The sequence below is a fragment of the Platichthys flesus genome, chromosome 1 (genome assembly GCF_949316205.1).
Source record: "Platichthys flesus chromosome 1, fPlaFle2.1, whole genome shotgun sequence".
Classification (NCBI taxonomy): Eukaryota; Metazoa; Chordata; class Actinopteri; order Pleuronectiformes; family Pleuronectidae; genus Platichthys; species Platichthys flesus.
In genome coordinates, this window is record NC_084945.1 from 10,108,211 (window position 1) to 10,121,681 (window position 13,471).

Genomic DNA, 13,471 nt, shown 5'->3' on the forward strand with positions numbered 1-13,471 from the left:
CTTTAATCTGCTGCTGCTGCTGTCAAAACTGACAGGATCCCCAATTAGGATGGATCCTGAAGAGCAACGCGCACATATAATGATACCGCCTGACTTAGAGAAGAAGAAAAACACTTGAAGACACACAAACTCACCGAGGAAGAAAATACACGGTCGTTATTTGCTGAAGTCGAGGTTTAGTCACACACCAGGAGCGAGGGAGTCAAGTTTATTTTAAACTGCGCCCCCTTTTGGCAAGGCAGCAGAACAGTTTCAGCAACACGAATGGAGGCCAACGTGGATCTGGTATATCGTCACCTTCCAAAAATAATGGACTACGTCATTTTTTTTAAATAAATTCATTTTGTTTGCCTAAATCCTCTTCTCATGATGCTGGCCACCTCTGGTAAAATCGCCTAGATCTCAGTTGAACAGATCATGTTTATCTATGAAGCTGTGGCTGTTACAAGTGAAATGCTTTTTGTTATGAACTCTTTTCTGTCTTTTCATCTAGTTATTTGTCTCATTTTTCCCACACTACATGATCTAATTAAGAAAGACTTGAATACCATGCACACCTCAAAGGGTTGAAATGTTGTTGTCCTTTTGGAAGGAGATGCACCGATCAGGCCTCATCCACTGAAGATGACAATGAGGCAGTCGTTGAAGAGATGAAGCAGCAGGTACCAGTCCAAGACTCTGTTTCAGATGGAGAAGATGAAACCTTTAACACTCCCGTTGATGTTGTTGAAGATGCCAAGAAGACACATCCACACCATGAAGAGGAGATATCTGATGCTGATGATGTCATAAGAGATCCAGACCATACCCCATCCAGTGATGAGTCCTCTGAAGGTGTGATCAGTAACCATCCAGAACTCAAGGAGATCAAGGTCAAACATAGAAATAAGACATAATTGACATATGTTGTTATTAGAATGTCAATAGTCATCTATTGTCATAATCTTTTTGAGTGAAATTATTAATAAATATCATGTATTCAATATTTGGTTAATGCTTTTGTGTTTGTCTGAAAAACCTGAAAAATGACTTGGGCCATTAGTTGAAGAGGGTGACGATATTTGGTTTAAAGTATATAATCATATATATTGTTTAATTCTTACCATATCCATATTATTTATTTTGGTTACAACTTTATTTGGTTCAGCTTGAAGGGGTCAACTGTGTGTAAAGCCTATTATTATTAAAATTAACATAAACATACAAATAAAGAGAGAAAATCCCCACAGCTAATTTGAAACATTTGAATAATTAGACTATCACTGACTTTTAATGAAATTATTTTTGACATCAGACGAGTGATTCTGTGCTACACTGGTGCCAAAAGCTAAAACCTCCAGATGACATCGGGCAATATGGTTTGACAGATGGTTGCCACATGACCATGACACCTTTTCAAACCAAACACTGACGCTGAGCCTCTGCAGGTTTGAAAGCAGCCACGTTCACAATGACCACAATCATGTCATTGTATACAACATATACAAACAACACTTCACAATATGAAGCGTGTGCTGCGCAACATAACAACACAAACCCTCAGAACCTGCGTAATTGAATGTTTATGTTCGACCAAGTAAACTGTTCAGGGCCCAGAGAACTCGAGGTCTAATGAGCAGCTGTTGCTGGCAGCGCTCAAGATGTTTGAGAGAGAGACAGAGAGACAGGGAGTGAGAGAGAGAGACAGGGAGAGAGGGGGAGAGAGACAGAGAGGGAGATAGACAGAGGGAGAGAGAGAGAGACATGGAGAGAGAGAGAGATACAGAGAGAGAAGGAGAGAGATTATTTTCGCACCTCAGGAAACACGAGACATGTTTTCATATTTTGCACCCCATTTATTCTTTATTACACGTTCAGTGTAATAATCAAAATACACACAGCTCATGTGAGGGAACAATCTACAGCTAAAGTGAACTTGTGCTCCTTGTTTTTAAAAACAATGTCTGGAGGACACGAAAAAGAAAAATCCCAACTCCGAAATGTCCTCCAATTACAGATAGAGAACACGTTCCAGATTCACCACGACGCCTTTAAAGCCTGTACAAGTAGGAATTGAATGTTTAGGACTTGGCTGTCACCCAGTGGTATAAAAATACATGTATTATATGAATGGGATAAAAGTAACACACAGAACTAAATTCAAAAATCAAACCGCAATCGATTCCAATCATTCCTCATACATTGAGGTTGTACATTCTACTGTTTTAATTTGGAACCATGGAAAGTGAACAGGGCTGTTAAATCTCCTGTCATCCATCTTACCCTCATATTAATGTCTCAGGTCAGTGTCAAGTGTCTTTGGTGGCAAAAATATTTGCGGAGTTTTACAAGTTGCATCTTCTACAAGTTTTGATAACTGTAGGATTAAAATGGGATTTACAGATGAAACATTCATGAACAAGTTACTACAGAATATTATAAACAATCAATCGCTATTATTTCCACACATTTTCAGTTAGTTCAGATATAACGACTACTACTGAATAGTATAAAGACTATTCAGATATAACAACTATTTGCTATATGGCTGAGGTTGAGGCGATGGAGTTTGGCAAATGCCATCAGAAAGAAAAAGAAGCAACGCACTCTGTGATCTGTACATTTATTAAATCCAGCTTTTGGTCCGAGACTAAAGAAGAGGACCAACAGTTTGCAATATGAGGAGACTGAGCAGATATTTGATCTATATTATATACTTTAATTAACCATGAGTCAACTATAATGATCATTTTGTTTGAAAACAGTGCTTTGCTTTGACAAATGAAATAAGGCAAATATAAAAACTAGTTGAAAATCAGGCAAACTAACTTGACATTCATTCATCACTTGTTCCAGCTAAGTTAAATATTATTTATAGTCACTGGGCCACACGTAACAATATTTACAACAGAATCTACTGCGTCCCGAAAAACATTGAATTGGCTAACACTATGAAATATTTTCACAACTACAAAAAAAAAGAGCAGTGTTCACAAAACAAGAGCAGAGCTGCATCAAGTCTTAGCTGCAGTAAGGATAAACCATAGAAAACAGTTTCATGTGACAGTGAGACGGCTCTACATATAAGCTGGAGAGCTGCTTTTACTAATGATATGACATGTGACATCCCAGTTTACATCACTGGTATAATGACGTGCCAGTTTAAATCTGCCACAATTCTCTTTGGGAAGCTGGCACGTACCATTTATCAGACGGGGGGGATACTGTAAGAGCTAAATCAACACAGCAACTAACATGTCTTCCCTACAACACATCCTAGGTTTTCATGCTCCTTAAAGACAGCACCAACCACATTGAGTTTTTTGAAGAGCATCATGATCCCTGATACACAGAGATATTAAACAGCTGTTTGAAGGAATGGGAGGGATAATGTAAATAGAAGTACATGTTTAAGTGTTATTGTTCCTTTGGAAATGGCTGTTCAGACTGATGAAATGTGCCTAAAATTATCTCCTCTACTTGTATGAGTCTCACTAATTCAGGATTTTTTATTATTTTGTTGTTCTAAATGAGATTATGGGCTTTGATTGTTCCAGTGAACCAAACATGTCAAAGAATCACCTCAATAACTTATTAATAAAACATTGCTCTCTTCCTGTACATCTGAAAACAAGGTCAACACATCTTACATGACAGACTTTAACCGATGCTGTTTCTTCAAGCGTCTTCACTCGGGCCCTTATGTTCTCAATGTTTTGATTTGATCTGGAAAATAAATGGAAAGAACAGGTTTTATCAGCAAAACATGACATTACCTTAAAACAAATTCAAATTCAAGTGAATGAGAAAGTGGCCTCAGACTTTTGGCCTCAGACTGAAGAATAATCCAAACCCACTACAGTGTCATGTATACAAAAGCCCTTAAGATCCTGACCCAAAGAAATCATTTAAAATGGCGACTGATGAGTCCATCATTATGTTCAGAGGTCAAATTCATTTTAAGTTGATTTAACAGACCAAAAATGTGGTGGGTTCTCGTTTGTTTAAATTAAATTTAGATTAAAGACTGAGTTTTACCCCTGAATAAAGGTTCCTCACCTCATTACCCCCCCCCACCCCTCTTTTCACAAAAGGGAAATGCGTGTGAACCGTGAATGCAGCCTTACAAACTAAACTATTTTATTTTATTTGAACTCTCATCATACCTTGCAACCAGTCGACTCCCTCCTGTAATCCTTCTCCTTTCAGAGCATCTGTGGCACTGAAACATATCAACAACATACATTATGATTTTGCCATAACTTACTATTTTCACTGTGAAAGAAACCAAACCTCTATTTAAAATAGCTGTGTTAAATGAGAGATAAATCTGTGAGCGCTGTGCAGAGTGTATTTCAGAGCAGACTACAGTTCATCAGTGATACACACATTCTCTCACTGACACCGGAATGCAGCAGTAATTAATAAGCAGATAGTTGTTGATGTGTGTTCGTACCAGATGTGCCAGGGCTTGTCTTTGATGTTCTCCAAACAGAGCAGCTGGGAGACCTTGACTGACGACAGAGCATCCCTGACATCCATCTTGTTTGCAAAGAAAAGGATGGGGATCCTCCTGTGTTTAATATCTGTGGAGAAACACAGAAGAAAAACAAAATGTATATTAATTATCCCAAAGATGCCAAATGATCTTAAATTTACACAGTGCTATAACTCAGGAGGGAGATAAACAGCTGTTTAAACCTATGCAAGATCATGTTCAAAATGAAAAATGTAATCAAACTTACCGGGATGATTCAGTAATGTGTCCAGTTCCTCTTTGGCAACAACCATCCTCAGTTTGTCTGCACTATCAATGACAAATATGATCGCCTGACCTTCCCTGAGGAGAACAAAGTGATTTGAGAAGTCGATATGTTTTATCTACATCGTACTTGGCAAAGAAGATTGTTGTTTATGTTCCATCTGCACACTCACTTGTAGTAATGCTCCCATAGGTTTCTGTACCTGCCTTGACCTGACATGTCAAACACTGTGAAGGAAAGACTATGAGGGGAAAGAGCAGAGGAAATGAGAGCATATTAATTTGTGACAGACAAATACAACTGGAAAAGGAAAAATGGAAAAAGACATAAAAAGCTATACCTGGAGGTCTTGAACTTCTCTATGCTGAAACCAATGGTTGGGACGATGTCTTGTGCCTGGGCCTGAAGGACAAATGCACGTTTTCCTCAGCAGCAGGTTCAATTAGGAGTACAGGTTGCAACATACTATTTTATGATATATGCACACAGTATAATTACACAAAAGCAAATGGTGCAGAGATGTGGAGTATGGAAGTGCTCCGTTTCTAATTCATGGAATCACATTAAACTGGATTAGAGAGAAATGCCCCATTTGTAATAAATGAATGAATAACATTTCACACATTACTAATGTTAGAAACAGACTTACATTGGACGGCTTGAGTTTGTTGATGATCGTGGTCTTTCCGCTGTTGTCCAGCCCGAGACACAGAACATTCACCTCCTTCTTCAGCCCCAGCCATCCCGCCAACCTGTCAAACAGCCCCATTGGCTAGTCAGCAACCATCAGCTGTCTGTCTGATCTTCAAGAAACAACACAATTAAAACCATAACATTCACATTGTAACACCTCTCTTATGGATTAAACAGGGGGAGCATTTTTAAAGGAGTCCTAGGAAGATCAGAACATCAACACATACTGTACATCTACAAATATGCTAAAGGTCAAATACGTGCCCTGACTGATTTCCTGTTTCATTACTTGCATTGGTTTTCAGAAATTAAGTTAAAAATCGACACATGGAATTGTAACATGTTTTACTCAGTTTGTGACGTGTGCATTTGTAAAACTGTTTTACATATGCACCAATTGCTTTTTGTGAGTACAAAAAGTTAGGCACGATCGCTTTGTAACGTAACAGAAAAGTGTGTCAATGTTTGAAGTAAAACATTGTTATTGGGTCTTTCTTAAATTTCCATAAAGACATAAACATACTCTATCTCTCTATCTCTAAGTTAATTCACTGTCATTGCCATACAACAAATAAAGCACAGCAGAATGAAATTGCACTCATCCCGGATCCATGTGCAAATATAAAAAGGCAAATAACTTAACAGAGGGAAGAAGGACATAATAAACAAGACCTTAAGACAAACTAAAACAATAAAAAAAATGAAATTATTACACAGAGTAACAGTACATATATAGCTAGTCTCTATACACAATGTTAATGTTACATCCACAAGTATGATGTCAACCATTAATGAATAAACATGTTACTCTTCCCTCCTCACAGTGTGTCACCATTATTTACACCACAGCAGATTCAGCAGAGACTCTACAGGTGTCCATCCCCACACCTCCTCCCCTGAAACCACTAACCTGTGTGTAAGTGCTTCCATTAGCCGCAGAGCAAAGGCTAACCCCCGCTTCCAGCAGGTGATATTAACCCGACGACTTTTATTTGCTAACCGCTGGCTTAAGCTAACATGTTTACCGGCTTGTAACGTAATTAACAGTCGCTGTCTGGTTAATCTCTTGTTGTTAATGTTGCTAAGTAGCTAACGGTTAGCTCCTCCGGCTTCCTGAGCGGTGTCCCACATGTACGAGTCCCCCCGAGGCAATTTTATAAAGATGTCGGTTTAAAATAAAGCGACAAGTATTAGACACGACGAGGGAAACACGTTAAACCCTCGAACTTCAGTGTTAGCATCACAGTTGACGCTAACACGCTAGCGGGGTGTAGCTATCATTAGCTGGGTGCTATCCTTCACCGCGCGGTGCTGTAGGAGCTGGGTTTTACCTGGAGTTCGGCCTCGGGTCGTGTTTTCTGGATGATTTAACGCGTCCCTCCGGTTAGTCCATCAAATAACCAGGTTCAAACCCGCGTCTCATTCATTTCTCCTCCTCGGTCACGTGCTTCAGTCCGAAGAGGGAAACACACCGAGTTATTTACATGCTGTTGCTGGGAGACCGCTGAGCTGACTCAACACTGCCACCCACAGGCCAAACACGGGAGAGTCCTGGCTCTGTAGGAAAACCCGAATCAGCGTGGGATCATCCGTAGTTGTACCAGTAATACATTGTTTTTATTAGAATTAGAATAAGCCTTATAGTCATAATTAGATATACAAATAAAAATTATGATCAAAATAAGTCTTATCATAAGATATGATCATAATTAGATATACAAATACAAATTATGATCATAATAAGTCTTATCATAAGACTTATTATGATCATAATGTAAATCTAATTGTTTCTCATTGCTTGATATTTAAGTGTTTGCTTTTGCTTGCCTTCAGTTTCCATTTTGAATTTTTGGCTGCAGCACTGTTTACCCTTGAAACTCCAAAAGTGTTTTGTGGACTCAAACACGTCGTCCACACCTCCATCGGGATAGTTCTGAGTAGATAATGAGTGAGTTTTCATTTTTCGTTGAACTGTACCTTTAAAGTAGACATATGCAAATCCTCCGTATCATGGAAAATAAAAACAGTATACCACATGTTATCCAAAAGAGTAGATTTATAACATAAAGAATATACTGCTAGGTTTACCATCGAGCCTTTCATAATTAACCTCCCAGCAACTGTTTGACAAATCGCTTGACAATACTCTTGATGTCCAGAAAACGTGTCAGTCCCTTGAGTGACAATTAAGACGACAACGTCATTGTGCATGTGTGAGTGTGTGTTTGAGAGACTCTGTGCGTCCATGGTTACCTGACTGATAGTCTGGTGCCTGAGCTGGTTTGAGTCTGAGAGAAAACCAACTATTAAAATAGGCTTGTTTATTAAGGAACAAACATACTGAATAAAACGTACGACTTTCACAAGACTCTTTGTACAAGACATACTGCATTATCATGAGGATAGAACGTACACATCTCTATAAAATCTTTTTGACATTCAGCGGTCTTCAGTTCAAAAAACATGATTGTATTCATCCTTCTGTCAATCTTTATTACTGGTGAAGCGATTCATAAACCAGCTGGAAAGGTTGCTACTAAAATCCCACTCTGATCCCCATGTGACCTTGGTACATCCACATCTTCTCTGGTCATGAGGTCACAGACACTAGACCTTTCAAAGTCCATAGAAACCATCGGATTGTCACTTGGAGAGAGAAGAGGTATCAGTGGACACTTGAATGGACACTGGAGAGAAGACGTCCTAAATTCAAGTGAATGCTCGTGATAGCTGAGATAACACAGAGACCGCATTTGGCCCACGCAGACAGAGGTTGGTTGTTGTGGAGGCTGTGTTGATAATGAGCCATACGATGATGAGTGTGTTTTATCTAGACCAGATGTGGTCTAGTGATGGACTCCTTTCTCACAAGCACAAGCGGTGTCAGTTACACCAAAATGTCTGGTGTTGGAGCATTGGTTTGTCTCCAGCTCAGTGCACACCTGCGCACATACACACACACACACACTTTTAAAGTCTGTCTTTGTGGAGTGGCCTCACACTTGAAAGCCACTCTGTTGGATGTGGTGAAGCTGCAGGCGCAGAGACTGTATGCTGCTTATGATTCTCCTCTGGTGACCAATCAAACAGATCCCAATACGCCTGATGTCGCTGAGGGGGAGAAGAAGATTTATACAGTTTGAATAATCATGGCACAGCAGCAAAATGTCTAAGAGATCAAGGCAAAACATGCAGTGAAGTTGTCCACATTAAATTGACCTGCAAAAAGCCCATTTGAATGAATTGTTGGATAGAACAATAAAAACATTCAGCACAGCAGAACAAAACACTGTAACAATAGTATTCGCTGAGGCTTAATACACATTTTTAAAGCCAGGACACGTGACATATCATAGCATTATCATCAAAATCAAGAAAAAACCTCTAAAATCAGGGTACATGATACACACAAGCTGTACAAATCATAGGCTGTATATAAAGACATGACAGCTCTACAAAATTGAAGCCAAGGTGTCTTGATTGCCCCCTGGTGGTTGGCTTAACTACAGCATCATGAACCCTGCCTCCTCCATGTTAACGGATCAGAAATAGACCCAATGAAAATCTTGCCCTTTGCTGAGTGTCTTCACCATTCTCTGTCCCCTCGCATTGTGTTATTGATAAATTCGGAAGGACCAAAAATTACACATCAGGTAATTTATTTTTCAAGAGAGTTCCTGTCATTTAAGGTATCTTTAGGGGATATTGTCAAAAAAAATGGCTGCATTGTCGTGGACGATAGCTGAGACTGAAGGAACATTCTTAATTACACCGTCATATTTATTGGCTTAATCTCTGGATAGTGGAAAGGAGTGGAGACATCCATTTTCACATAGAGTTTATGGTACAGATACTTTTTTTTGTTGACATTATTGGAACAATAAATCTGTCCCTTTGTGACATTGTTCCCAGCTTTTTTAAGCTGCTACTCTACTACCTGTCTCTTGGGTTGATGTACTTTTTGATACCGTAGCTGCACTCTGTGCGATTGGCTTCACTCACTCTATACTCATGGTTGAAATGGAATCCAGTGTTGTGTATCCCGCTGCCAGGAAGTTGTTCTTGTACTGGCACATTTTGATGGAGTCGAGCCAGTCCCCGATGGAGATGAACAGGGGGTAGTCTGGCATGTCCTCCGGAGACTCGGAAAAACTAGGATGACAAAGAGAAAGTCAAGCAGAGCACGAGTATAATCAGATTCAAAGCCGTGAGCTGCAAACCTTGTATCTGCATTACAACAAACCATTTCCCAACATACAGAACTTTCTACCTCTCACTTATCCATTGGTTTCACTTCATGCAGTCTCGGATGACGATCCACACGGTGCGACGTGTTACATCAGCAGTGAATCAAAGTGAATATATCACCTCAACCTTGAATGTTCTCTCCAGTTTCTATAGGGAACTGCATTTCCAATCTGGGATAACTAACAACAATTATGTATTCACTAACCCTACAGGCTTATTTCCAGTATCTCTTACACGTTTTTTTGTTCTTAGGTAATGTTCATATCCTATTGAAATTGAAAGCAGACTCCTAGTTGGGAAATATCCATGTATTATGCTTTAGATAACAACACATTGTACTGTGAAGGTCACTAAACTTGTAGTCAGTGGACCAAAACACGCAAAACACTCTCACAATGTTTGTGAGAATCGATACGTACCTCTGAACATCATTCACCAACGTCAGCAGGCTGCTGGGATTGACTATGAGTTTTTCAAGGAAAGAGAGCACGTCGCCGAAGCGTGGCCGCAGGCTGGACTCCTTCTGCCAGCAGTGCAGCATCAGCTGGTGAAGTGTCACGGGGCAGCCCATCGGTGCTGGCAGGCGGTAGCCCTCTTCAATAGATAAGATGACCTGAGAGGAGCATCAGTAAACATAATGTTGTATCTACCACCCACAGTTACACCCCTCATAAAAGAGATTCAGTACAAATCACATGCTGTGTTCACCAAGCCTGAGTGGTTGTGGAATTTAGAATGTTATTAGTGACTTACATCTTGATTGGACATCTCCCAGTAGGGCCTCTCGCCATAGGACATAACTTCCCACATGACAATGCCGTAGCTCCACACATCGCTCGCTGAAGAGAACTTTCCATAAGCGATGGCCTCCGGAGCCGTCCAGCGTATCGGTATCTTCCCTCCCTTACAAACAGTGGTGACAGAGAAGTTTTGTTAAGGAGACCTTCAGAGGCTCAGAACCATACGTCCTCACAATTCTGCTCCAGCTGTTCGATCCTCACTCACTGTTGCATTGTAGGCTGCTTCACTGTCGTCTTCAAGGATTCTGGACATCCCAAAATCGGACACTTTACACACCAAGTTGTCGTCCACCAGGATGTTGCGGGCGGCAAGGTCTCTGTGAACGTAACCGATATCTGAGAGGTAGTCCATGCCCACTGCGATGCCCCGCAGCATGCCGACCAGCTGGAGCACTGTGAACTGGCCGTCACGAGTCTGGAGTGGGTAAGAGAAAGAGAGGGGACAAGTAAGGTGTGAGGAAGACAATATCGTCTTAGTTAAAAAATAAAAGTGAATCAGTTTATCTTTGAGTTAAACAATTTAAAAAAATTCACCCTGAAATATCATTTTTAAAAGGCCATAAATATGTTAAGTTAGGCCACTGGCCTTTGACCATTGGCCACCCAAATCTAATTATTGAATCGTTGAATCTAAGCAAACATTTGAGCCAAATTTGAAAGGATTTTCTTTAGGGATTCTTAACATGTTAACAAGTTCACAAGACAAAAACGGTTTAGGAGGTCACAGGGACCTCAACCTCAAATTCTATTCAAGTTATCCTCGTCTACCAGTGAAACATTTTTGCCGGATCAATTTCCCTATGGGTGTTATCGATATATCACGTTCTGAAAGAACATGAGGTCACTGTCACCTTTAGCTTTGACTTTTAACTCACACATTCAAAACTGTTTATCCATTAGACCAAAGAAAGATTTGGACCAAATTAATACAAATTCCTCCAATGGGTTTTATGTTTTGCTGCCAATCACTGGGATAAGATCACAACAATATTGACATGAATTATTATGACCTAGACTTGATATCTGCTTCCCACCATAAGCTACCGGGCTGAGATGTTTCTATTGTGCTTCAAGCGTTTTGGTTATGGCTTTTTGCATAGAAGCTGCCCCAAGAATCTCTGTCCACAGATCATGTTATAAATAAGCTTTTGTTCATATAAGAACAACTAAGGGTCTTTGATATGATCCATGTATCCACCAGTGTGAGTACCACCAAGAAAAATAACGAAATAAGTTTTGTTCTTCATCTATTAAGCATATATTGCATATATTCTTCTCACCCGCAGGAAAGAGTCAAGTGCTCCATTTTCCATGTACTCCACCACTATCATCACTGGTCTGCCTACAGGAAAGGTGGACATACACGATTTGATCAGTGAACAGAAAAAAGAGACCAAAGTTAAAGAGAAGATAGACGTGCACACACACACACACACACACACCGAGCTTACTGTTAGTGACGACCCCCTCCAGCCTGATGATGTTGGGGTTGTTGAACTGTCCCATGATCGAGGCCTCGCGTAAAAAGTCTCTCCTCTGTTGATCCATATAACCGCCTTTCAGTGTCTTAATTGCCACGGCGATGTCCATCCTTCCAGGGACACGCAAACGACCACTGCACACTTCTCCAAATTCACCTGCAACGTGTTGAGAATAGGTCATTGCACACCGCCTCCACCAGATGGCGCCCATGTTACAACAAACAGACAAATGGGAGGCACCTTCATGGACCGAATGACACAATCTGTTCGATTACATGAACCATAGCACATTACTGCTCCCAGTCAGCCACAGTGGATCTGCCCCTCAGAGGCCCAGTATAATAAACTACTTTAAAATCAGCTTGCCAAGTGGATGTATTAATTTAATAGTAAAACTTTATGAGGTTTAACATTTCTCATAAAATACAATTGTTACCCAGTGTTAAGTGTTTCTGTTAGAGGTGCAAGTCAGCTGCCTCTGGAACATTTGTTACATATGCTCATGTTACATACCAATTCAGGAAAATAATACAGATACAAAATAGTATTTTCTTGGTAATTACAGATCACTCATTATCAGAAGATAATGATTGGTGTTGATTGTACCTGTACCGATCACTCTTTCGATGCAGATATACGAGGGGTCTATCTCTTTGGCAAATTCCTCCATAGCCTGAGTGGGGTCTTCATACGTGTCTGGATCCACGTACGTCTTTATTCCAGAAAAGGGGACTGGAAGACAAGAAGAGAAACCAACAGTGGTATACTTTACACATGGTTTTTGAGTAGAATCTCAATATAGTTCTGCTGCAGCAAATTCATGAAATGTTAAATCACAACTTTGGGGGAATATAACAGAAAGAACATATTCTTAACTTTGATATACAACTCCAAAACTTTAAATATGGAATATTTACATGTGCTTTCCTGCGGAGCACTTTTGCAGTGAGGACATTGTTGAATCGTATCAACACGTGGTACAGTCGTGTCAGTTTTATAATTGATGGATGGAAAAATTGGACCTGATGTGTTTAAAAGTACAAAATATGTGCAGATATAGATAAATGCAAACCAAATCAGATAATGTGTTTTTTTCGGTGTGTACAAAGTATGGAAATAAATGTGTTAACGCAATCACCTGTACAGTACAGCTTGAGGAAGTGCGTCAGTGTTAAAGGTCTGTGAGTTAGCTTGGCACTGTTGAATTGTGGGTGACCAGATTTAAAAATGCTTGTTCCATATGTGATCTATGTCTTATCTAGGAAGTAAACTTGTTTCTGATATAAGGTTTTCTTATTAATTTCTTAAAACAAAACCACAAAAAGTAAAGCAAATACATAATGAATGAATAAATGCATGAAGTTAACTTTCTTTTTTTTGTTGTGCCAGAGAAGTTCATTCTCGATTCAACGACATTGAGTCCATCATCACTGGAGTATTTTCTATTCTGTTACGAGGTTTCTCTGCAGTTTTGTCGAATGATGGAGAAAGAGAGCAGAGAGAGTTG

The 13,471-nt window shown here is 39.9% G+C and overlaps 2 protein-coding genes across 4 annotated transcripts in view; both read right to left on the bottom strand.

Moving 5' to 3' along the window:
• Positions 1-1,829: 1,829 nt before the first annotated feature.
• Positions 1,830-6,938, bottom strand: arl6 (ADP-ribosylation factor-like 6). 3 transcript variants are annotated; one of them, XR_009915903.1, is made up of 9 exons: positions 6,767-6,938; positions 5,392-5,545; positions 5,083-5,144; positions 4,915-4,983; positions 4,725-4,819; positions 4,436-4,565; positions 4,146-4,201; positions 3,630-3,705; positions 1,830-2,037 (listed from the first exon to the last, which is right to left on the bottom strand). XR_009915903.1 is itself a non-coding variant. In XM_062381839.1 (8 exons), the coding sequence occupies exons 2-8, from the start codon at positions 5,509-5,511 to the stop codon at positions 3,680-3,682; spliced, it is 558 nt and encodes a 185-aa protein (XP_062237823.1). In that variant the 5' UTR covers positions 5,512-5,540; positions 6,767-6,938; the 3' UTR covers positions 1,830-3,679. The 3 variants fall into 3 exon arrangements, 2 of the variants coding, with proteins under 2 accessions (XP_062237823.1, XP_062237815.1); XM_062381839.1 differs by having other exon boundaries at positions 1,830-3,705; positions 5,392-5,540; XM_062381831.1 differs by having other exon boundaries at positions 1,830-3,705.
• Positions 6,939-7,518: 580 nt separating this feature from the next.
• Positions 7,519-13,471, bottom strand: part of LOC133943105 (ephrin type-A receptor 6-like) — a 43,320-nt gene continuing 37,367 nt past the window's right edge. The window contains exons 13-20 of the mRNA XM_062381855.1: positions 12,571-12,696; positions 11,935-12,120; positions 11,764-11,825; positions 10,689-10,898; positions 10,437-10,586; positions 10,103-10,296; positions 9,438-9,587; positions 7,519-8,546 (exon numbers count right to left, since the gene is read on the bottom strand). Of these exons, the coding sequence (XP_062237839.1) occupies positions 8,432-8,546; positions 9,438-9,587; positions 10,103-10,296; positions 10,437-10,586; positions 10,689-10,898; positions 11,764-11,825; positions 11,935-12,120; positions 12,571-12,696 (1,193 nt within the window). The 3' untranslated portion in view covers positions 7,519-8,431. The remainder of the gene's footprint in view (positions 8,547-9,437; positions 9,588-10,102; positions 10,297-10,436; positions 10,587-10,688; positions 10,899-11,763; positions 11,826-11,934; positions 12,121-12,570; positions 12,697-13,471) is intronic.